We start from the raw sequence: 24,604 nt of genomic DNA, 5'->3' as shown, positions 1-24,604 counted from the left end.
ACACACACCAAAATAAAGTCTTTTTTAAAACAACAACAAGCACACAGACTGTTCTCACGAAACTTATAGGTCATCAGTCCCCAAACACAGATTATCTTGAACAGCAAGTCCTACATATAACACGTTTTCAAAAAGAAAAAAAAAAAAAAACAGCATTAGAAATGATTTAGGCTGACATTCCAGCACCTTCCCTTTAAAATGATTCATGCTTTCTTTTCTTGAATCAATTCATAAGCTTAAAGGAGCTAAAGCATCTGAAATGTGTCTTGTAACAAGCCCTTGATTTAAAAAAAAAAAAAAAAAAGAGTCCTATACTCCCACTGCAAGGCATTTGTAACACATGATGCAAACAGCCCACAAACAGTAGTACATTTGGTTTCTTCCTCACTGAGGAGTCTATTTGCATAGACTTAATGGTGTGAATTTGTTCTTAAACCTTTTGCTTTCAACACTGTCCGACTCCTTACACACTGTTGAACTCCAGGACAGAGTCAAATCAAGTTGGCTTTATTCTGTATCCAGTATCGGCCCTCTGCCAATCTGGTGCCTCACTGTAAGTCTACACATGAAAAACACTGAGATTGACGGGAGCCGGCTTTAGAAATCACAGCTATCACCCACCCTAGTCTTCCAAATTAAGCTGAAGACACTTCAGCATTTGCAATCCAGCTGAAAAAAGATAATCCCAAAATATACTTCTGCTTCCTACCCACAGTAGAACCTGGAAAGATTCATAAACCATCCAGGCCTCAATTTCCTCATTTATGAAATGAGATTAGCCAGCTGAATCTACCTAGACAATTTATGGCAGTGTTGCAGAGATCACTTGTTTGTCTCGGCTGCCCTACTAGCTTAGACCCGAAATAATCACACTGAAACTGTATTAATTAAATCACTGCTTGGCCTATTAGCTCTAGCTTCTTATTGGCTAACTCTTACATATTAATTTAACCCATCTCCATTAATTTGTGGATAGCCACATGACAGTGGCGTAACAGCTAAAGTTCCCAGTATCTGTCTCCATGGCTCCATCGCTTCACTCTGTCTCCGCCCTTCTTCCTCCCGGCATTCAGTTCCATCTTCCCCGTCTACCTAAGTTCTGCCCTGCTATAGGTCCAAGGCAATTTCTTTATTCATTCATGGTAATCACAGCACACAGAGGGAAATCCCACATCATGGCAGGGAGTAAATGAAGTAAGATCTGTAAGATTAGGCTAAAAAGATTTGTCAGTGGCTGCGAACACTAGCTGCTTTTCCAGAGGACCCAAGTTTGATTCCCAGCACCTACAAAGGGCAACTCAGAACTGCCTCTAACTCCAGCTCCATGAAATCTGACTCCCTCTTCTGGCCTCCAAGGATACCTATGGCATACACTCACACATACAGACATACATACATACATACATACATACATACATATATATATATATATATATATAAAACTTTAAAAATACATCTAAATAAAAAGACATGTAAAGTAAAACTATTTGTATGTATACGAGTGTTTGTGTGTGAGTGTATTTGAGTGTTTGGGGTGTACATTAGTGTGTGTATGTGAGTGTAGGCACCAATGCACATGTGGACTCAGGTGCTCTTCTCTTCCCCAGCCATGTACTACCCCTCTGAGCCTGTGACTTCTAACCTTGAGTCAAGACTCTTAGGTTGTAATCAAATCATCAGGTTACCAAACAGGAACCCAGGGCCACCTCTGACTGCCAAATTCAATTAATGATAAGTTTCTTAATCTCACCATTATCTCTGTTCTCTTCCTATCCTCCCTCTACCCCTCTGTTGCCTTTATTCTGTGAGGTCCCTAAGAAAGCATAGTGTTCTCAGCAAAAGAGTAGCCCTCTGGTCCAGGATCACATACATCCTCATGCTGAAACAATCCCTGCGGGAAAATCAAAAATAAAGGCTCTGACTGGTCAGACTTGGCTCATATGCTCATTGATGGAGCCAATGAGAAGTCATCCCTACTGAATCTTGGGGAATTAGTATGAAGAGGGCAACAGCCCACTCCAAAAAAATGAAGGTTCTATTATCAGAAGAGCAGTGGAGGCTGGGTATGGGAAAAGCAAACACCATATACTCACTGATTCTTGGGAGCTGCTGTTATGCCTCTGCCCTGAACAACCCACATCTCTATGTTAGTCAGCCTATCACTCAGAGACCCAGAACAAGCTTAACCTATCCCCAAAGCCAGCAACATCTCTAAACTGTTCTTCACTGGCTCACTCCTCTCTTTCAGAGTCTGGACCTCCAGATGCTTCTCAGAACTCACTGCCCACTACAATCCAGGGCCTCTGCTATCTGATCTGCTATTTTCAAGCTTAGGGAAATCATATTTCTCCACTCAAAGACTCCCTTCTGCCTAAAATAGGAACTCCCAACTTCTCAGCTTGGCATTCAGAAGGACTCCCCATGAGACCATCTTCTTCTTTAGCCTGCCCACTCCCTGTTCCCCTAAATTATTCCCACATACCAGGACAACAAAGCCACCCCAAACTATTCCCCCCGTCATCTCCATGTTGTTTTACCTACTGCACTCGATCCGGTCACCTCACTCCGGAGGCTGCCCATCCAACAGGCTGGACGGCCATGCCCACGCTCAAACCTTGAGAGAGCACTTAAGCCTCTGATGGATCACCAATGATCACTAATACATCAAATTGTAGGGAAATTCACACCTATCACTGTGAAGCCTTCTTTATTCATGCATCTGGCAGCAGGACTGTGGGTGGTATATCACTGCCTCCTGCCTCTGATATCCATTTCTCTGATGAAGCCTCTGCTGACTACCATTACCATTCTTTATCAAGACAGCCATTGAGCCTAGAGTCTACAACGACTTGGTGAAATAGCTACCCTTCCCTCAATTAGAGTGGAATGTTTGAAGGGGAGGGCAGTATCTGTTTTAGCATTCCTGAAGTGCTTTCCCAGTGTTTACACACAGAAGGTCTTAAATCTTATCAGCATGATGTGCAGATCTCATCTCAACACCCCAAAGCGTCTCTGACCATCAGTTATTCCTATGTTTACTTGACAGTACGCATGGAACCTATTCTCTATGGCACATTCTAGTTTCTAAATGTCACTCTTTATCAGCTCCCCAGTTTTACTGAGTCAGTGCTCACTCCTATCAACTGTCATTTTGTTATAAAATAAAGTATGTGATGTCAGATATAGAAAAGCAAGCATGTGCCTGCACACCAAGTAAAGCCCAGCCTAACAAATAAGTGCCAGGGAGGCAATGTTGACCCTGTGCAGGTCCCATCCATTCTTCCTTATTGCAATCCACTGACCAGTTTCAAATTTTCTGTCTGCCTTATGCATCAAGAAAGACAATAAAGAGTTTAGGAGAAATGACTCAGTGGGTATAAAAATGCTTGTGTCAAAAGTCCAATGGCCTTCATTTGATTTCCAGAGACCCTCATAAAAAGCTGGATATGGGGTTGTGCACCTATAATCCTGGCAGTCTTACAGTAGAGAGATGGGAGGCAGAAAGAGAAGAATCTACCAGCAACTTGTGGGCCAGCTAGTCTAGAGTACCTTCTACATCAGAAGAAACAAGATTTTGCCTGAAACAGGGGAAGAAGAGAACCAGTTTCCCAAAAGCTATCCTTTAATCCCTACATGAATGCTGTGGCACAGACAAACCCATGGTCATACACACATGCATGTGCACAAAATATTCATTCATTCACAAAAGGATTTTCCCAAAGATCCAGTGAACACTTGAAGTGAAAAGATCTGTTCACACATTCCATCAACCCAGCTCGTCAACAGTGAGACCAAAGAATGATTCCCTGAATCCTTGACTTAGCAGAGACGAAATGATCATATAACACTCCCATGGTAAAATGCTGAAGACAGTTCTTGCTCACATCTTGAAGATTTGAAATGTTTGAGTTACTCTATGCTAAGCTTTTACTCCCACTTGGGTCTGAATCCAGAAGACTTCATTCCAGTTGTTACTGGGTCTCTATGATCAACAAGGCCTTATCTCTGAGTGATGATAAAGAGAGGTTGTGCCTCTAGCCTGTAGCCTTCCTTAGGCATGACATTGAAAAAAGCCAAAACTGAGTGATCTCTAACTACAACTTCCAGCTGCAAAGAACTATGTAAAAGAGCACCAACTGCTCTGTCCTAACACCCTGGACTGAAATCTGTGTCTCCTGTTAAAATTTTTTGTTTGTTTGTTTTTTGTGGTGGCTTTTTGTTTTGGTTTTTCAAGACAGGGTTTCTCTGTGCAGCCCTGGCTATTCTGGAAATCGTTCTATAAACCAAGCTAGCCTAGAACTCAGAGATCTGCCTGCCTCTGCGTCCTGAGTGCTGGGACTAAAGGAATGTACCACCATTGTCTAGCATTACCTGCCAGTTTAAGGTAGTGTTCTAGAACAACCTGCATAGGGGCGATGCAGGATGCCAGGAGCCTTGAGAGTGTTCTTCTGTAGTACTATTCAAATTTCTTGCTTCTCTTGTGGGTGACAAGAGTCTCCAAACAACTTGAAAATCAGGCACTACGTCTTTATCTGAGGTTTCAGGGATGTCTTCAAGTACACATCACAATATTTCCATTGCTTGTGTTTAGATGGAAAATTCTTGCATTTTTTCAAAAATATTTACTTACTGTTTTCTTTAGCCAGATTAAGGACTGTGCATTTTTAAATTTTCCAGGAAGACAGATTATTAGGATGATACAGTGCAGAACAATCAAACCGTTTATTTTTAATTCTCCTTTCTATGATCCATTACAGAAAATACAAGAACCATGCATTCCCCTTTCTTAGAGTGCAGGTGGCAGTTAAATTATCACAGTATATTTTTTGGTCCTGCTTGTTCCTATTGCACATGTAACCCCTCCTAGCTCTAACTCTGTCCTCAGGGATAATTTTTTTTTTGTTTTGTTTTGTTTTGTTTTGTTTGTTTTTCGAGACAGGGTTTCTCTGCAGCTTTTTAAGAGCCTGTCCTGGTAATTTTTATTCTCATGTATAATGCCTGCCCTTCAAATTCTATTAGGAGACCCACAGTTTAATTACTATCAGTAAGGGATGGAAATATGGCTCAGTGGTTAAGAGCACTAGCTGCTTTTCTAGAGGATGGGGTTTTAATGCTCCAGGGCCCATTTGGCTGCTCAAATCTGCTAGTAAGTCCAATAGGGATCTGAGAACCTATTTCGGCCTCTACAGACATACATGCAGGCAAAACACCAGGTAAATATACATAAAATAAAAATGTTTTAAAATTTAATAAAAAAACATTACTAGAAGTGTCCACAGTGAATTTGGACTAACAAATTCTCAAGACTGGAGGAGTGAAATGAGCCCCACAGACCACTGGGACTGACCTGTACATTTATAGGACTAGAATAAGCTTGGCTCAGAGAATTGAAGCTGTATGCTATGGACAAATATCATGCTGGTAGCACATTCTCCCTTCTTCAAATTTTCACAGAGCTATCAATAATACTTTCTGTGGGAACTGAAACATATTAACTGAGTATATTTAACAGGAAAAAATACCATGTTACCGCAAAAAGAAAAACAGTGGGTGTCTAGAGCCCACTTATGTCAAGTTATTAAACCCCACATCCTTGAGCTTGCCAGACACTACTATTCCCACTGTCAGCAGATTGTGGTCCTAAAATGAAAGTGTCTATTAATGGACAGTGGTACCCAGAAAAATGAAAGCCTGAGTATCTGGGGACAGGTGCTCTAGCTTTAGTCCCTATAATTATTAATCTCCACTGTCAACTTGATTGGAGTAAGACCATGCCAAGTGGGGGCTACAGAAATAGCTCAATGGTTAAGAGTATTGGTTTGAAGCTGGCTGTGGCACATGTCTTTAATCCCAGAATCCTGAGGTAGAGGCAAGCAGATCTCTAGGAGTTAAAGACAACCTGAACTACACAGTGAGTTCCAGGAGAGCCAGGTCTGTGTAGAAAAACCTTGTTTCAAAAAGGAGGAGGAAAAAGAAGAAAAAAGAGGCCAAGTGTGGTGGTACCTTTAATCCCAGCACTCAGAAAACAGAGAGAGGTTAATCTCTGGGTTTGAGAACAGATTGAACTACAGAGTGAGTTCCAGGACAGCCAGGACTACACAGAGAAATCCTGTCTTGAAAAATCAAAACAAACAAACAAAAAAAAAAAAACCACTTGGTACTCTTACAGATCAGACTTTGATTCCCAGCATCTATATTGGGTGGCTTTAGCCACCTTAACTACAACTCCAGGAAATCCAATGACCTCTTCAGGCCTCTGCAGGCACATGCACGTGCGCACACACACGCATCAATAAAAAATCGTTAAAAGAAATGGTCTGGTTGGGCAGCAGTGGTACACACCTTTAAACCAAGCACTTAGGCTTAGGAGGCAGAGACAAGCAGATCTCTGTGAGTTCAAAGCTAGCCTAGTCTACTACAGCAAGCTCCAGAACAGGCTCCAAAGCTACAGAGTAGAAAAAAAAAAAAAGTAAGGCCAAATATATATATATTCTTTAAAGCCTCAGTCCTGGTCTTCAGGGAATTTTCACAATTTCCTGGGTAAAGTATTGGGTTTTTCAATCTAGGAGCACACAAAGGGATATTCTGCTAAGAGGGGGTGTAGTTCCCACCACTGGAAAGGTATAAGCAGACAGCAGGTACAAGCTGCCCTCTCAGTGCACAGCAGAGTCCTGCTATAGGACCAGGCTGGATCAGAGGCTCCAGGAGGGTCTCAGATAATGCTCAAAGAGTGAGAGGCTGTGGGGTTCCCTGGTAGTGGTTCCTCACAGAACCACCCTTGGGGGGGGGCAGGTGTCAAACACAGATACCAGTTGCTTCTAACATAGTACATCATGGGCAAGACCTGTTTAGGATACAACTATTTCCCACAAGATTTATGTGTTGGAGTCCGAACTCCTAGAACCTTATGTTTTCTTATTTGGAGACTGGGCCTTTACAGTGACCAACAAGTCGATAAGGTCTTCAGGATATGTTGTATCCTTACCTGACTGGTATCCTTACAAAAGGGGGATACCTACGTGGACACAGAACCTCACACAAAGAGGGAGGTCATAGAACAGTCACAGGGAGAAGATGGGCATCTACAAGCTAAGGAGAAAAGTCTAGAACAGCTCCTTCTAGCACCTTCCAGGGGGGAGTGGCCTGCCTGTACTTGATATTGGACTTCTGGCTCTAGAGCTGTGCAGGAATACATTTCTGTTGTTCTAAATGGCCTGTCCACGTCCATTATCACAAAAGCTCCAGGAGGACCAGCCCAGCCCAGGAACTGGTTAGGTGACAGATGCTGAGCTTTAGAACCTGCATAAGATTGATTCTGTCTTGCCATTGTCATCTTAATGGGCTGCTTTGTACCTCAGATCCCTCTCTAAAGAAGAAAGGTGCTAGCTACACTGCAGGACTCCTTCTAGCATGGTGACATCAGGTCCACACCACATCCATGGTCTCTCTCCACACAGTCTGCTGAGTGCCAGAGTGCTAACTCATATGCCTACAAATGTTTCTGGGAAGAAAGCATCGCTCCTGCCAATAGCTACAGAGTTATCAAAGACAGGCTTTAGCCTCTGCCTAATGCCAAGCTTTTAATTTGAGCTTGTAATTCCGGGTGGGAATCTTATCACCCTTGCCTGGATAAATCACATGCAAACTTTCAACCAAAGTAGTAACCAGTAATGGAAGAGCCATAAAATTCCACAGAAGAAAATACTATACAAATGAAGTCAGACAGCTGGGCAGTGGTGGCACATACCTTTAATCCCAGCACTTGGGAGACAGAGGCAGGAGGTATCTGAGAGTTCGAAGCCAGTCTGGTCTACAATGTGAATTCCAGGGCAGGCTCCAAAGCTATACAAAGAAACCCTGTCTCGAAAAACAAAAAAAAAAGATAGAGGGGGGAAAAAGGAAGTTAGACAGGCATAAAAGACATATGCAGAGCAAAACCAGTCTACACATATCTCAGAGGGGATTAGGAAAGGATGCCTAATCCTTGAGACAGTCTCTGATCCCGGGAATGATACATTTATTCTCCTCCCACCCCTATGGTAGGAAAAGTTGTGAAATCAGACAGCGAAAACAAGAGCCCTGAGAGGATGGAACCATGAGGTGAGTTAGGTCTAGAGCAATGATTCTCAAGCTTCCTAATGCTGCAACCCTTTAATACAGTTCCTCGTGTTGTGATGACCCCCAACCATAAAACTAATTTTGTTGTTATTTCATAACTGCAGTTGTTTTGTAGAGGAAGAAGGGGAGGCACCAGGTGTGGGATCCTAGAAAATCACTTCACCTCTCCGAGCTTACTTTCCTTCCTTACTTGGAAAAAACACTTTTTTGGGTTTCTTTCTTTGAGACAGCATTTCTCTGTGTAGCCTTCACTGTCCTGGAACTCACTCTGTAGATCAGGTTGGCCTCGAACTCACAGAGATCAGCCTGTCTCTGCCTCCTAAGTGCTGGAATGAAAGGCATGTGACACCACACCTGGCCTCCAGCCTGGAATTTTAACCCTCATCAATCACAGCTCCCAGGTCTACTTCACAGGACGGGAGTGACGATCAAAGGTAAGAAAAATAGACTGGATGTGGTGGCATATGCCTGTAATTCCAACAGCTCTTAGGCTGAAGCAAGAGCATCTCGAGTCTGAGGCCAGCCAGAGCCACCTGGGATACAGAATAAAACTCTGCCTAAATAAATATGGGGGATGTGTGATGGACCACCATGAAAAGCTGTGGGTAACGCAAGCCTGGCGATCTCAATCAAATCCTCAGAACCCCCTTTAAAAAGATGTACACAGTGGCACACACCTATAATCCCTGTACTCCTACTTCAAGATCCGAGTTAAAAGCAAGAGACTTGACAGGAGTTCATAGGCCAGGTAGGCTAAAATACACAGTGCAACAGAAATAAATATGAGGCCCTGCCTCAAAAACATGGTAGGAGATTAAGATTATCCTCTCTTCCATGAACTTCCATGAACATGCTGTGACAGGTTCTCTCTCCCTCTCTTTCTCTCACATACACACACACACACACAAAATGTAATAATGAAAACTGTGGGTCTGCTTTCCAATCTTGCATTTCCTGTCTGTTTATACATTCAGAGTCATGGGCAATAGTCTCTTAACTCAATCTTGACTTCTCTAATTCAAGCTCTGAATACTGTAAGGAAAGATGACTGATTACACAGGGGTGAAGGACGTTAAATCCCAAAGCTCTAAAATATGTCACATCACAGGTAGCAATCTCCTTTCTCACAAGAAAATGTGCTCTGAACAACTCTCAGGTCACTTAACTCCATTACAGAAATTACAACTATTCTTCCCACAAAGGAGGATGGTACTAGGCAGGCATTCCCATGAAGGAAAAATAAATCTTTAAAATAAATACAGAAAGATACAATAGGTAGGCTATTTCTACACTGCTGATACCTGAAATTCAGAAAGCACAAATGGGGGTTTAGATACAAAATCAGTCAAAGGCAACCAAAGACACTTCTTTAAAAATTGGTAAGTCCTAAGAGTCTGTTAGAAAGTACCCAGCACTCCATTGAAACACTCAGATTCTGAATTCAGTTTTTCCCAACACCCATTCATTTTGTGAGAAACTGTAAACACGGAATGAGAAGTTTCTGCAACACGCCGCTGACTGAAAACAGCTGCAGAAAAGCTTGAATGGGATGATCCATTTGCATGAAAAAATACCTCAATATTCTTATTCAATGTTCCTATGCATCTATGTACAGAGTACTGGGAACATGACCACCCAAAAGCTACCTTTAGGGGAGGGGGCTTAGGGAGATAATTTCATCCATAAAGTACTTACCTTGTAAATATGAGGACTAACGTTCAATCCCCAGTTCCCGTCATTTAAAAAGCCAGTAAAGGACAGGCACGGTGGCTCATGCATTTAATAACACCACTGAGGAGATGGAGGAAGAGGCAGGTAGATCTCTGTGCATTTGAAGTCAGCAAATTCCAGGACAGCTAGGGCCATATAGAGAGACATTGTCGAAAGAAGAAAGAGAGAAAGGGGGAGGATGAGAAAGGAAGAGACGGGAAGGGAAGAGAAGGGGAGGAAGAAAAAGAAAGACAACAGAAATGGTAAACACTTTTAATCCCAGTTCTGGGGACACAGAGACAAAAGGATTACCAGGGTTCTCTGGCAAGTCAGTTGACCCTACTGAGTTCCAAACTAGTGAGTGAGATACCCTGTTCCAAAAACCAAGGTGGACGAATGCCTGACTATATGTACACACACACACACACACACACACACACACATATAGTCACACAAAGAAAATGTTTTAAATGAGGCCAGACTGCGGTGGCACACACCTTTAATTCCAGCACTCAGGAGGTAGAGGCAGGCAGATCTCTGTGAGTTCAATGCTAGCCTGGTTTACACAGTAAGTTCCAGGACAGGTTCCAAAGCTACAGAGAAAACCCGTCTCAAAAAAGCTACCTAGTACCACCTCTGAGTGGCCTGAGTGATGGGACTGGCAGCAGGTGCACACAGAATAAGTTTTAATTCCTCAGCTATGCTTTGCCTCATTTAAATTTTCATGAGAGAGCAGCATTATGTAAACCTTAAAGCCAGTTGGAATGGTTCCTATTGCACTGTAAGTCACAACTGTACATTGGATGCAATGTTTAATGTCCCGTGTGGAGCAGCACTGATGTCCTGAAGAGCTAGACAGGTGACTGAGCGCAGACATGAAGGCACAGACTCCAGACTCAGAACTAGGTATTCTGGTATAATTTGTCTCTTGAGCCTCAGAGTCTTCATCTCTAAGGATGGAGAAGAGTAAATCACAGGATTCATGCAACTGGGTCAAAATGGCTTGGTGATTTGGTTTGATTTGATTTGGGATTTTTTTTGTTTGCTTTTTTGTTTTTCAAGACAGGGCTTTTCTGGGTAGCCTTGGTTATCCTAGAACTCACTGTAGAAGTTGTCCTCGTCCACCTGCCTACCTACAACCCCCAGTGCTGGGATTAAAGAAAGGTGTGTGCCACCTCCACTAGCTAAGTAATAGAATTTTAATTATATTTCTCATTGCTGTTATTAAATACCTGACAAAAGCAACTTAAGATAGGAGGGTTGCTTGGTGGCTTGTTGTTGTTGGTTGATTGGCTGTTCTTAGAGTTTGTTGTTGTTTGCATATTTGTTAAAAAAAAGGGGGGGGGGGATCATGCATAGCCCAAGTTGGTCTCAAATCTGAGGGTCTTACAATAGTCCAAATTAGTTTCGAACTTGCTGTGTAACCAAGAATGACACTGAATTTCCAGTGCTCTTGCCTCCACTTCCTCAGTGGGGGATTACAGATGTGTGCCACCACATCCAGTTTTATTTGGTGCTGGGGATTAAGCTCAGAGCTCTGTGTATGCAAGGCAAGCACTCTGACTGAGCTACATCCTCAGCCCAAGGAAGGGTTCATTTTGGTTCATAGTTCAGTAGTGCATCAGTGGGTAAGTCATGGTGGCAGAACAAGAGGCAGCTGACCACAATGCATTGTAGTCAGGGAGCAGAGGGAGAGGAATGCTGTTACTAAGATCACTTTTCTGCCTCCCATGACATGGTACCACCCTGCATGGTCTGGTCTTTCACTTCAATTAATCTAGCCTAGAAACCTCCTTATAGGTATTCCTAGAGATTTATCTCCTAGATGATTCTAGATCCTCACAGGCTGCTTTAAAAGGAAGATACCCTAGGCTGTCAAGATGGCTCTGTGGATAAGGGCACTGGTCACCAAACCTGATAACTAAGTTCAATTACCAGGACCCACAGAGTAGAAGAGAACTTCCCTACGTTGTCCTTTGGCTTCCGCATAGTGTGCACACCTACACACATACTACTACTAATAATGATAATAATAATATGTGTGGGTTGACTTCTTAGAAAGAATAAGCCTACTGTCCACCCTCTCCTTCCCTCAGAGCTAAAATGGTGCCTAGCGCACAGAACTATGCTTTCACTATCTGCTTTTTTATCTTAGGAAGGTACTTAGTGTGCACAGGCCCACCAAGAGCAGCCAAGTTTTACTTATCAGTACTTAATGAGGAAGGGCTTGACTCACCCTGAGCCCCTCAAACCCTATCACCTTGGCAATCATTCCTGAAATGTTTTTAAACCGACAAAAAAAAAAAAAAAGAGCAAGAACACCAAACACCATGCTATAAAACTGTAGTAGGGAGAGGGCCCCTTGTTTGTCCCAGAACCACACAGAAGTTGTATTAATTAAAACACTGCTTGGCCATTAGCTCTAACTTCTTATTGGCTAACTCTTACATATTAGTTTAACCCATCTCCATTAATCTGACAGTAACCCAAGAGATGTGCTTCAACAGTATCCAGAGACTCACCTTCACTCTGTTAACACATCTGAAGACACCCAGCTTTTCCTTCACGAATTGACATTTTGTTATCTGTTGTAGAGAATTAAGCTTTGGGGTTTTGTTTGCTTATTGTTTTGTTTTGTTTTGTTTGGGTTTTCCATTTGTTTGAGACAGGCTCTCACTACGCAGCACTGGCTGTCCTACAACTCACTACGCAGATCAAGCTGGCCTCAGACTTACAGAGATCTACCTGCCTCTCTCTGCCTCCCAAAGGCTAAGATTAAAAAGCTGTGACCACTAAGGCCAGCTTTGGTTTTTGTTTGTTTGTTTGTTTGTTCCCTCTAATTGGATACTACTGATGAGAGGACATCTGGGGTAAATACCTAGAGCCAGTGCACTCCATCCCAGGCAATGGTTAGTGGTTGAGGGGATAAGTATGTGGTGGAATAACTGGTGGTTACTAATTATTATATATCACAGGGTTTGGCATCATCCATAGAGCTCCATCACACTGGCCTCCTCCTCTTCAGAGAAATTACAGAATTGACTGTTTAGAAACATTTCCTCTGAGTTAGCATACATTTTCCTTGTCTTAATTGGATCCAGCCTCGCCGCCCGTGAGCAAAAAGTCATCCTTCAAATACAAGGTCCCAGTCTGGAAGAATCACTGCCCAGCTTTTTTGCTCAGACTCATTCTAGCAGTGACATGAAAATTGTGGAGATCCCATCCTAGGTTATCCTTGATCTGCTCAAAAGAGAGATGAGGTTGTCGGCATAAAGCAACTCCTTCAACTAACAGCCTCAGAATCAGGGACAACTATTTGCACTGAACATTTGGTCGAATGCAAATATTTATTTCTGTGAAAACAACGAAAACAAACCACTTCCAACTCAGGGGGAAGGGTGAGTTTGCCAAACATTTTTCACAGTTAAGACAAACATTTGGAAAACATTTCCCTATTGGCCCTTTACCCTTATGTAATCTTGCTTTGCCATGGTGAAGCATTTACTAATTTATCATCTACCGTGCTGTGAGATGGCATCTTTGTCTCTGTGTGTGTGTAGACCAGAGGACAGCTCAGGTGCCATCCACTTTGTTTCTTTTTTTGTTTTGTTTTGTTTTGTTTTTCTGTTGCTGTTTTTAAGACATGATCTCAGTATATATAACCGTGGCTAGCCTAGAACTCTCTATGAAGAACAGGCTAGCCACCAACTCATAGAGATCTGCCTGCCTCTACATCCCAAATGCTGGGATTAAAGGTGTGTACCACCATGCCTAGTCTGTTCACCTTGGTTTTTTTTTTTTTTGAGACAGGTTTATAGTGGGATATTATTTGTGTTTTAATAAATAAAGCTTGCCTGAAGATCAGAGGACAAAGCAGCCATACAAGCCACCTTTAATCCCAGGAATCAGAAGACAGAGGAAGCTAGATCTCTGTTAGTTCAAGGCCACAATGGGCTACACAAGATTGAATTTGTCTAAAAGAGAAACAGAGCACAAAGCACGATGGATCACGTGCCTTTAATCCCAGAACTGGGGAGGTGGAGACAGGAGCCATATGGCTCAGCAGAGAGAGGGGAAAGAGACAGGAACTCAGAGGAGTGTGGAGTGTTGTGGAGGCAGGATCTTGCCCATTGTCGGTCTGAGGTAAAAGTAAGAGCCAGTAGCTTGCTGCTTTGCTTTTATGATCTTCAACTTGAACCCCAGTGACTGTCTCTGGGTTTTTATTACTCATGTTACACAGGGTTAAGGTAGGCTGGCTAGCCAGTGAGCCCATGCCCGTGTCTGCTCCACTAGCACTACCCAGCTAGCTTTTCACCATTGTTCACATGGGTTCTTGGCTAGGAGTCCCGGTCCTCATCTTGCACAGCAAGCTATTCCCCAACCCCAACACCTACCTCCTTTAGGGACTCTACTCCCCAGTTTTCCTCCTCACAGCAGAGGCACAGCACCATAATTGATTCTGGAAAATCTTTTGAACAACAATGACATTGCAAGCACACCCTCCTGGATATCACATGATATACACACCATGAATGAAGGCCTATGTGCATCTACCCACAACATACAAGTCAGGGATAAGGAAGACACTGAAGTAACCCATGCCAATCAAGTCAACAACCCAATTCTTCATGCTCACTTCACTCCCTGCTATTCCTGGAGCTGGGTTCCTTCTCACAGATGTTGCTTGGATGACCTAATGAACTTGTTCTGGGCACAGTAATTGACAGCACTAAGACAAAACAGAACATATTTCAGCATCAACCCTTGGAAGCTGCTTTTCCTAGCCACTTGCTGCCCCTTCTTGATGTGGGATTCCCCTCTGTGTGCTGTGAATACCACTGATTAATAAAGAAGCTACTTTGGGTCTACTGCAGCACAGAATAAGGCAAGGTGGGAATTCCATACAGATAGAGGAGAGAGTAGACAGAGTCAGGGAGCCGCCGTGCAGCCACCAGAGGAGACAGATGCCTGGAGCCTTGCTGGGAAACCACAAGATTCATGATAAAATATAAACAGACAAGCAGCCTCTGCCTACAGATTGGCACGCCATCCATGTAAAACCTGAGAAAGCTTGGAAAGGAATTCTAGACACAAAAGAACAAAGTTAAGCATGGATTCCTGGTAGCTGGCATTTTTTTTTTTCAGATGGACTCTGTTGGCGGCGAGCAGGGGCACCGCAGCTCCTTTAAGAGAGCTCTTCCTGACTCAGCATTGGTAGCAAAAACAGCCCAGCTCCTTTAAGGCGTCCTGGTTCATACTAGTTGCATGAACAGCTCTGGCTCTTTCAGGAGGCTGAGCACTTAATTGGGGTTTGTGAGCAGCATATTACAAACTGCTTATTGGCATGACATGTTTTTCGAGGCAGGGTTTCTCTAGTCCCAACTGTCCTGGAACTTGTTCTCTAGATCACACTGGCCTTAAACTCAGAGATCCACCTGTCTCTACCTCCAAAGTGTTGGGATTAAAGGTATTTACCGCCACCACCACCCAGCTGACCCTTTACATCTTAATCTTCTTTCTTTTCTAAGTCTAGTCTGTTGAGAAGTAGAAACCCTTCAAACTGCTTTGTTCCATTTTCACCCTTATTTTAGATCATTTTTTGAAGTCCATATAAGTTTTTTTCCCTCTGTCCTTGCATAGTGGTCTAATGAGAATGGCCCCTATAGGCTCATATATTTGAATGCTTGGTCCCTGGTTGGTAGACTGCTTAGGAGGGATTAGGAGATGTGGCCTTGTTGGAAAAGGTGTGTCCCTGGAGGTGTACTTTGAGGTTTCAAAAGTCCATGACTAGGCCCAGTCTCTTTGACTGCTGTTTGTGGATAAAACATAAGCTCTTGCCAGACATAGTGGCACACGCCTCCCAGAACTCGGGAGGTAGTCAGGTGGATCTCTTTGAGGATGAGGCCAGCCTGGTCTACATAGTGAGTTCCGAGCTAGCCAGAGCTATGAAGTGAGACCCTGCCTTAATTTTAAAAACAAAAAACCTCTTAGCTCTTCAGTGCCTACCTGCTGCCATGACGGTCACTGACTCACCCTCTGAGACTGTAATCGAGTCACCATTAGATGCTTTTATAAACTTCCTTAGTCACCGCGTCAGTTCACAGCAATAGAACCGTAACTAAGACACCTTACTGTGGAGGCCCAAAAATGTGAGCCTATTTCCACCTTGCCTGAAGGTCAGAGAGTTTAAAGTTGCTCAATTGTTAACAACAATCAGAACTACACATCCTGAATCAGGATGTGGTTAATTGGTTCTTTTGACATTAAGACCCATACAGGTAGACCCACTCCACCCTGACCCATGGTCAGGATATGCAATACTTCTGCTCCTTCTTTTGTGATATAATTTTACCTGGGAAATGGCTGCCTTCAGGATACTGGTCTAGTGTAGCTTCACTGCCTAAACAACAGAATGCTAATGAATTGATGTCTCAAAGTGTTAAAGCAATTAATTATTCGAGTTGTCCTTTATATCATGTTAAAGAAGTCTTTTGTTGGCTTTTCCCCCTTTTATATTGTGTATTAAAGCATATGGAAAATTAAATTCGGGTGACTGCAGTACTCACTAAAACTCCCTCCTGTTTTAGTATTTTTAAATGTGTCTTTATACTCTTTACTTATATTTCTAATCCCCACACCCCTACCTTGTCAAGGCTGGTACCCAACACCTTACACAGCGCATCTTTTTCCTCTTGATAAAATGACTGTTTCAAAGCCAGGCAGTGGTGGTGCACATCTTTAATCCCAGCACTCAGAGGAAGAGGCAGGCAGATCTTTGTGAGTTCGAGGTCAGCCTGGTCTACAGAGTGAGTTCCAGGACAGGCTCCTATCTCGAAAAACCAAGAAAAAAATAGGCTGTATCAATATGTACTTTTACTAGAAATTTGAAGAAAGAACATGGGGCCAAGCATGGCATAGTAAACTGAGCACTTGGGACACTGAGGAGAGAGGATCACGAGTCAGAGGTCAGCCAGAGCTACACAGTAAGATATTATCACAATAGTGAAAATGAGCTAAAAAAAAAAACTTTAAAGGAACATGGAGTTCTGTATGTGTTTATATCATACTCTCCATTTAAATCAGGAAGGCAGTTGCTCAATTTAGGTAAATTTCCCAACAAGAAATGAAAAGGGTTGGGGAACATGGTGAACTGAGACAGTCCCAAGCCCCACATATCTACCTGAATGCAGGACAGCCCACTCTCTCCTTTGTCTCCCTTTCAGTACCGTGTCAAAGCATACAACATAATCCCAACAGAAGGCCAGAAAGGAGGGCAGCTTCTACCTCCCTTTTCAGTCTAGAACCACAACAGCACTTCCACAAGACCTTGTCCATCCCCAACCAAAGTATTTTCCTACTTTGTTTTTGGTCATTTCTATCTGAAAGAACTGATCTTTTGTTTTTGATTTGGTTTTTACTACTGTCTGCTTGTCTGAGACAGGCTTTCTCTGTGTAGCCCTGGGACTCTCCAGAGGCCAGTACTGGAGTTAAAGACATGTACTACCACTGATCCTGATGAAGGCTCTACACCCTAGAAAACCAGAAGTTTCCTTCCAGATTCAAGCCCATCTCTCAAGCGAAACTTGGGTTTTGTTTTTGTTTTTTGAGACAGAATCTCTCTCAGTAACGTAGGCTGGTCTCCAACTCATGGCAATGCCCTTACTGACATGAGCTTCACCTAGTACAAGTATAATTTTAAATTTATCTTTAAATTACATATATGTCCTTCTGGACACTGTCCAAGTCTAAACACAACAGAGTCCATATGCTGTACTCAGCTGGAGAGTTGGTACCCTAATCAGCTTCAATTCTTTTGGGGAAAGAAACCATCCAGTTCTGCTCATATCTAGTTTTCTAGTTTAAAGAGCCTAAAAAGGAGCCAGGTAAACATCTTTAATCCCAGGACTCGGGAGGCAGAGGCAGGCAGATCTCTGTGAGTTCTAGGCCAGCCTTGTCTACAGAGCTAGCCCCAGGACAGCTAGAGCTATTGCACAGAGAAACTCTGTCTCAAAAAAAAAAAAAAGACTAGAGGGTTGAGATGTGTCACAGTAGTAGAGTACATGTCTAAGCACAAGGCCCTGAATTCAATCCCAAGCACAACCAAAATAAAAGTAAACCACGTGCTCAAAATGTCTTTTTTTGTGTCTGAGACAGTCTCACAATGTAGCTGGTCTGAAACTTACTACACAGACCAAGAGCCTAACTAAGAGATCCGCCTGCCTCTAACTCCAGAGTGCTGAGATTAAAGGCATGCACTACCACCCCTAACCCAACTGTCTCTTTTAACCCATCTCTAATTATATTTATCCAAGGCTGATATTCAAAGCAACATTTCGGCCAAGGATCCTTAAAGTATTTATTGAAAAATGAATGTAAACACCAATGTTATCTTGTAAGTGTTCAAAAGATAATTTAAGAATGGTTTCTTAAAAATGAGAATGGAAATAGGATTCAATCAGGTAGTAACTGCTTTCTTTTTTAAAAAGTAGCATGATTTATACAAATAGAAGGTGTCCTCTTGTGTCTGAATGATAATTAAAGGAACAACACTGTCTTCATTTTCTGAAAATAAATCTCAACCATGGCACTCTTTCATTAGGTATATCTAAATGTTATAACCATGTATGGTGCCTCACACTTGTAATTTCAGCACTTGAAAGGCTGAGGCAGGAGGACTGCTGTAAGTCTGAGGCCAGCCTGGGCTACACAGGGAATTGTAGGCAAATCTGTCAAAAAGAAAAAAAAGTCTAAGTATTATGTTTTACCTTAAGCCACAAATTTATAGGCAGCAAATATTAGCTTTAAATATTGCCTTCAGGCCTAGATGGTTTCATAATGTTGGCAGTCCCCAAGCATGGGTTAAGAGTTAAACAATGCTTGCAAAAGGCAAATGTGGTCAAGTGTAGAATTCATTTCTAACACCCACTTGGGTTTCCATAAAGCCTGCAGTGCAGGCCCAAAGGCCATCATTTGGCTAGCTACTTACTACAAGAGCTCTAGCTTTTGAAGACATAACTTATGCAAAAATTAGTTTGGGCACTTAAAGATTACGATCTTTTATAGTTTAGAATCTTACAAGCAGCAACTAAACAACTGAAAGATGAGTCCTGTGTGCCTTTATCTGACGCTTATTAAAACAGGCAGCTAGATGAAGCACAATCATCATTTGAAAATTTTCTGTTGGAAAGTCAGGCCTTTTGAATGTTGCTTTTGGATTCCCTATCTCTATGTACTGAGAAGGAAACTACATGAAAAGGCAGTTTCAGTTAACAGCTTAACAGTATTGTGTTTAATAGGCCAGGCTGCTTTCACACATGCCAGCTGCCAGGCTAAAAGCTGTCACTCTTCTGCATCATCAGATTGAAGAAAGCTTTGGGTAGAAGAACTGTGCCTCCTCAGAACTGTAGTGACTACAGGCTTCAGAAATACCCAGGCTTCTGACAACTTAGCCCAACCATGGTTCAGCTCCAGCATCAGGAACTAACAACACAAGGGGAAAGCAGGCTTCCAATCTGCCATAGAATGCCAAGCCTATCAAAGGCAAAGCCCACTTCTCCCAGCTCTAGATGTTGGCTCTTTTCCTCCTGCTAGCCTCCCTGGCCTCTTCCAGCCCCAATGTTCACCTTCTCCTGGGTCCCTAATCTTGATTATCAGACAGATACAGGCAAAAAGTCATAGCCTTATCTATGAAAAATTTCTTGTACATTCTGGTTTTCAGAAATTGTGACAAATTGCTGAGTCATGATGTTTCAGCACTTGCTAGGAACTCAAAAGAAAGAATACATGTTCAATAAAGATCAAATCAAGGTCTTTATCGATCAGACAGGGCTATGACCACTAGCCTGGTAAGAAAGGAAAGGTAATTCCTTGCAAACGTTCCTCTCACCAGTACTGTTCACATCTAGACTGGGGAAGGGGAGAACTTTTACTGCAATAATAAACCAAAAAGAAATACACAAAAGGCATTCTGCAAACACTCTCACCCTCTACCAGTATTTCAACAGGAGCTAGACTGCCAATTTTCTGAGATTCTGAAATGTAAATAGATAGAAAAGACTTGGTCTGGGTTCCTCTTTCATTAAATGCGTAATCACTTAGCTCACTTTCATAAACTGGTATGAATTCTGTCTCGATTTATTTCTTTGTTACTTAACTATTCCTTAGAAAAGTTAAAGTTCTTAAGAGAAATCAAAACAAATTTAATACTTTCTCACACTATCAGGAAAAATAAACAAGTCACACAACATAATTCAGTAGGTTTAGTATTTTGCACTTAGATCTCCATATTTTGTTATTTCAAAATAATCATCATAAAGGTGAAACCTAGAGGCAGTCAGTTCTGTGAGTCCAGCCTGGGCTACACAGTCAATTAGCAGGGATATGCAGTGAGACTGTGTCTCAAAGAAAGAAAGAAGGGAGGGAGGGAGGGAGGGAGGGAGGGAGGGAGGGAGGGAGGGAGGGAGGGAGGGAGGGAGGGAGGGAGGGAAAGAAGAAAAAAGGAGGATGAAGAGAAAAAAGAAGAAAAAAGAGAAGAGAAGCAAGTTCATTTGTTTGTTTGGTGGGTTGGTTGGTCTCACTAGGCGTAGTCCTGGCTGGTTTAGAACCCTCCACCCTCCATGTACACCAGGAAGGCCTCAAACTCAGAAACCAGGCATGTACAACCATGCCCAATTTATTCCATGCCAGGGATCAAACCCAGGGCTTGGTGTATGCATGCTCGGCAAACACTACATACATACACTTATACATAGACAAATACGTATACATGTAGCCTTTCTTTTTCTTTTATCTTTCCCTTCCTTTCTGCATCCTCTAACTCCTTCCCTCCCTTTCTTTCCTCTCTTTCTTCATTTTTTGTGAATGGCAAGATAGTGCTAGGGAACAAATCAATATCTTTTGCATACTAGGCAAGAATTCTACATCTTGAAACATTCATTTCTGAATATAGAGATACTACAGTTACTTGGAGAATTACTAAATTCAATATGACTTTAAGCAGAAAACTTAAGAGAACATGTGTTTATTTCTACACTCCTCCATGTTAATTAGGATAAGTTCAAAACGTTAATAAAGTACCAGTCTTTATTGACTAGAAGCACTTAAAATTTTAGATTATCTTTAGACATATGGGGGAGAATTAAATACAAATTTTAGAATGAAGCGTCCATGTACATGATTAATTTATCACTCACATGTCAATGTGTTTTCTTGCAGGCAAAGCCCTCTCATTTGCAAGGCATTCTTAAGAGCTTTTTCTCACCAGGAGATGTCTATTGAACTCTCATAGGAAAACCAAAAGACTTTAAAAGGAAAAAGGCAAAGGGCACATTCTTGAGCGCTTCTAATCACAGTAATTCAGTCCCAATGGGAGTCCACCATTCCACAAACACTCAGTCCACAGCCTTCTGCCCTAAGACCCCAGAAAATTCTATATTACAGCCCAACACACAAAAATACCAGTTAGTAAATTCATTTCAGTCAAAACACTGGGAATAATAACTGGGGGGAGGAAGTCGGTGCTGAGGAAACAATAAGCAAATGTGTAGCCTACAAAACCCTTAAGAGAGCTGACTCCCTGAAGAACAGGGAGAATCAGTGGAGTATGCAAAGGTCTCCAGGACCATCATACCAGCGATTCCCCAAGAAATAATTTCAGAATTAATAGAGTCAAGTGTCAAAACAATCAAAATAACTTCAGAATCAATTTGCCCAACCCGTCCTGAGATGTACCATCCTATCCCACCATGAGGTGGCAGGGGAGTTCTCTCTACCTCCAGGCCCAGTATAGAGCCTCCACCCCACACCTAGCTCTAATTCACTAAAAATGTCAAGTTAGTGGAGGTGAGGAAAAAAAACAAAACCAAAAGTCTAGGCTCTTAAACCCTAAAGTCACCTTATAATAGTAATAGTGACAATAGCCCCCCCCTAAAAAAGTTGAGTGAAGGGCAGCAGAGGAGAGACCCTACTCAGCTTTTAGAGCATTGCCTCCTTTGGGGACTTCCAAAACAAGCCTTCCAGGTGACTGCCTAGGCTGACAAGTGACCTGAAAGTACAACATGAAGGCCAAGATGAGTTGCTGAAACCTCGCCCAAGGAGGGTTGTAAATTACTGGCCACAAACCATGTACAGAGCCAGAAGGTGATGGAATGGGCCGGATAAACACGGGGTGTTTTATTGCTGGCCAGAAAGTCTTCCTTCATTCATCAAAATGGGTGAATGAAAATATTAGGAAGTAGGGATGGCATTTTCATGAGCTGCATACCGAGAATCCATCTAAAGGGAAAAAAATCTTACAGTTTGCCATGGATATTAGATCTAATACAGCCTCCTCTCATGAAAAGGAAAAAAAAAATCCCCCTTCTTACAAAAAAGTTGCACACCAGAGTTCAAATCTCGGCAAGTGAGATATTAAATAAATCCCAAGTTTTCCTAAATATGTACATTTACTTTCATGCAACACAAACCTTCTAGGACATCTAAGTTTCTGACCCCCCACACACTTTTTCAACTCAAGAGAGTCAAAATACATAGTAACAGGTATTACTAAGGATCTTACCCACTCACTCCACTTGGATGACATTTCTAACGGTTAAAGGCAGGAGATTTAGTAAGATGCATACAAAGCGCATCTAAACAGCAGCACCCTTACCTTTAATTGAGCCAAAACAAAACAATTACCTAATGCGGGATGAGGTGGTTATTAACAATTCACCCTGAATTTTTTTTATTATTTTCCCAGTGATTTTGAAAGCCACCTTTTATTATTCCATAAATTGGCTAATTTCTCAACATCTTACTTTGCCTTTAAAAGGCTTTCTTCCACACGACGACGGGATTTCCCTAAGAAATTTTCCCAGAGGATGATTCCCACCAATAGCCTTTATCAACTCAGCCTGCGCAAGCAAAGACTTGGTTTCTGCTAATTCCAAACAACACACACACACACACACACACACACACATACACACACACACACACACACACACACACGGTGGGAGGTGGGGGTAGTTCACACTCTCAAAAACCATCCCAAACCAACTAGAGAGGCTATTTTATTGGCACGTTTTCTTTTCTCTCTCCCCTGAAAGAATGCTTTTCCAACTGACCTTTCGACAGCTGGAGAGATCGCAAGATCTCTAGGTTCGGCTGGAAACTAGAGGATATTTTAGCATCTTAACTCTTGCCTGCAATCGTCTCTGCCCCAATCCTAATCTTCTGAGCTCAAAGGCAGAAGCCCCCCAACATTTGCAGACAGATCTCCGAACTGTACCGCAAACACCAACTCACCGCGAGCATCCTTGCACGCCCGCTGCCCACTCGACACCCGCAGCCCGGCCCGCGGCGAATGCGCCATGCACGCACGGGACCACTCGAGCTTACCTTCCCGGGCTTTCAGCAACACCGTATTGGCCACGATGTTTTCCAGCTCCATTGACAGTCGGCAATCAGCAAGGGAGCCGGTCGGCGTGGCTGTCAGCGCCTGGGGTGATGCCGGTGCCGTAGCTCAGGCTGAAGCCGCTAATGCCAGAACCGGGAGCAAGCAGCCCGCCTTGCTACCGCATTATTCTTGCTCGGAGTCCGTGGAGTTTCCCCCTCTGCACTGAGGAGCCGCCGCCGCCGCCACCGCTTCTTCCTCCCTCTGTGTCCCCCCTCCCCCCTCCCTCAACACTCTCCCCCCCACCCCCCACCCTCTGCGCGTCTCTGTCACTCCATTCTCCTCCCCTCCGACTCCCGCGGATGCTTTAATGCCTCGGATGCTTCAGCCTCTCCTCGTTCCCCTCCCGGGGGTGTGGTACTCTAGGCTCGAGCCGCCGGACCGCGCAGGCGCCTGCTCAGAGGCACCGCCCACCGTGTGCTCTGGGCGCAGGACTGCTGGGAGTTGTAGTCCGGGGCCTGACGAGGCGGGACGCTTCTGAATTGGGGTATGGGGTGGAGTGCCGCGGATGTGGCGCTGAACCCAGGCAGCCCAGCTTTGCCGGCAGGAGAGTCAAAAACGACTCAGCCGAAGCAGAGCGGAAAGTCCCTTTCCTGTCCCGCCAAGATCCCAGGAAGCGGAGAGCACAAGTCACGGCGGCGGGACGCTGGTGTGGGAGACCCGGGCGAAGGCGCGCCCCTGAGGTTCCGCGCCGCCCTTCTGCCGCTCACACGCGCCAGGTCGCTGACAAAGGTGCACTTTGTTTCCGGGCAGGAAGGGGTTCGGCAGCCCGGGCGACCGGCGGTGGCCCATCTCCGGCCACGTAGTCCGAGCGCCACCTGGCGGCGTCGCATCCAGGCGAACCGAAACGCAGGCGCCAGGGATTCCCGGGATCCCCGCGTTCGGAATAGCTCTGCAAGCCTGCGGGGCGAGCAACTCCACGATTCTCTTTATGTTCATGTTACTAAAAACACATAAGGAACCGTCTGAGGCGGCTGTGGGAGCGTTAATGAGTAACAAGCCAGGCCAGCGCTAGCCGGCATGGAAAAGCACTCAAATTCCAAGCTTGTTTATCTTGGAACACTTAGCTCTTTACACTTTAAGAACGTCAGACTCCAGATGTGGTTCCAGCTCCTCTTCACCCAAAGGCCCCCCAGTCCTGGGAAACTGGCTCTCCGGTCACCTGGGGTCTTGCGAGGAGAGTCCTAAGAGCTGGGGGCGGGGCTGCGAGGCCCCAGGGAACAATGAGGCCTTTGCCTCCTCTGGGCCTCGAGGGCCGGATATCCGTTCTGAAACCAGGTCTGAGGCTTGATTCCAAAAGAAGGAAAAACTCTCTGTCCCCAGAGCTGCCAGGAAGTAGTA

At 43.6% G+C, this 24,604-nt stretch overlaps 1 protein-coding gene across 3 annotated transcripts in view; it reads right to left on the bottom strand.

Annotated features, from left to right (window-relative positions):
• Grk5 (G protein-coupled receptor kinase 5) overlaps nt 1-23,458 on the bottom strand; it is a 198,263-nt gene extending 174,805 nt beyond the window's left edge. For all 3 annotated transcript variants that reach the window (XM_038327005.1, XM_038327023.1, XM_038327014.1), the window contains exon 1: nt 23,209-23,458. In XM_038327005.1, the coding sequence (XP_038182933.1) occupies nt 23,209-23,260 (52 nt within the window). In that variant the 5' untranslated portion in view covers nt 23,261-23,458. The remainder of the gene's footprint in view (nt 1-23,208) is intronic.
• Between the last annotated feature and the right edge of the window lie 1,146 nt (nt 23,459-24,604).

The sequence above is a fragment of the Arvicola amphibius genome, chromosome 1 (assembly GCF_903992535.2).
Source record: "Arvicola amphibius chromosome 1, mArvAmp1.2, whole genome shotgun sequence".
Classification (NCBI taxonomy): Eukaryota; Metazoa; Chordata; class Mammalia; order Rodentia; family Cricetidae; genus Arvicola; species Arvicola amphibius.
The sequence above is the reverse complement of the archived record's forward strand: the minus strand, read 5'-3'. Positions and strand labels throughout refer to the sequence as shown.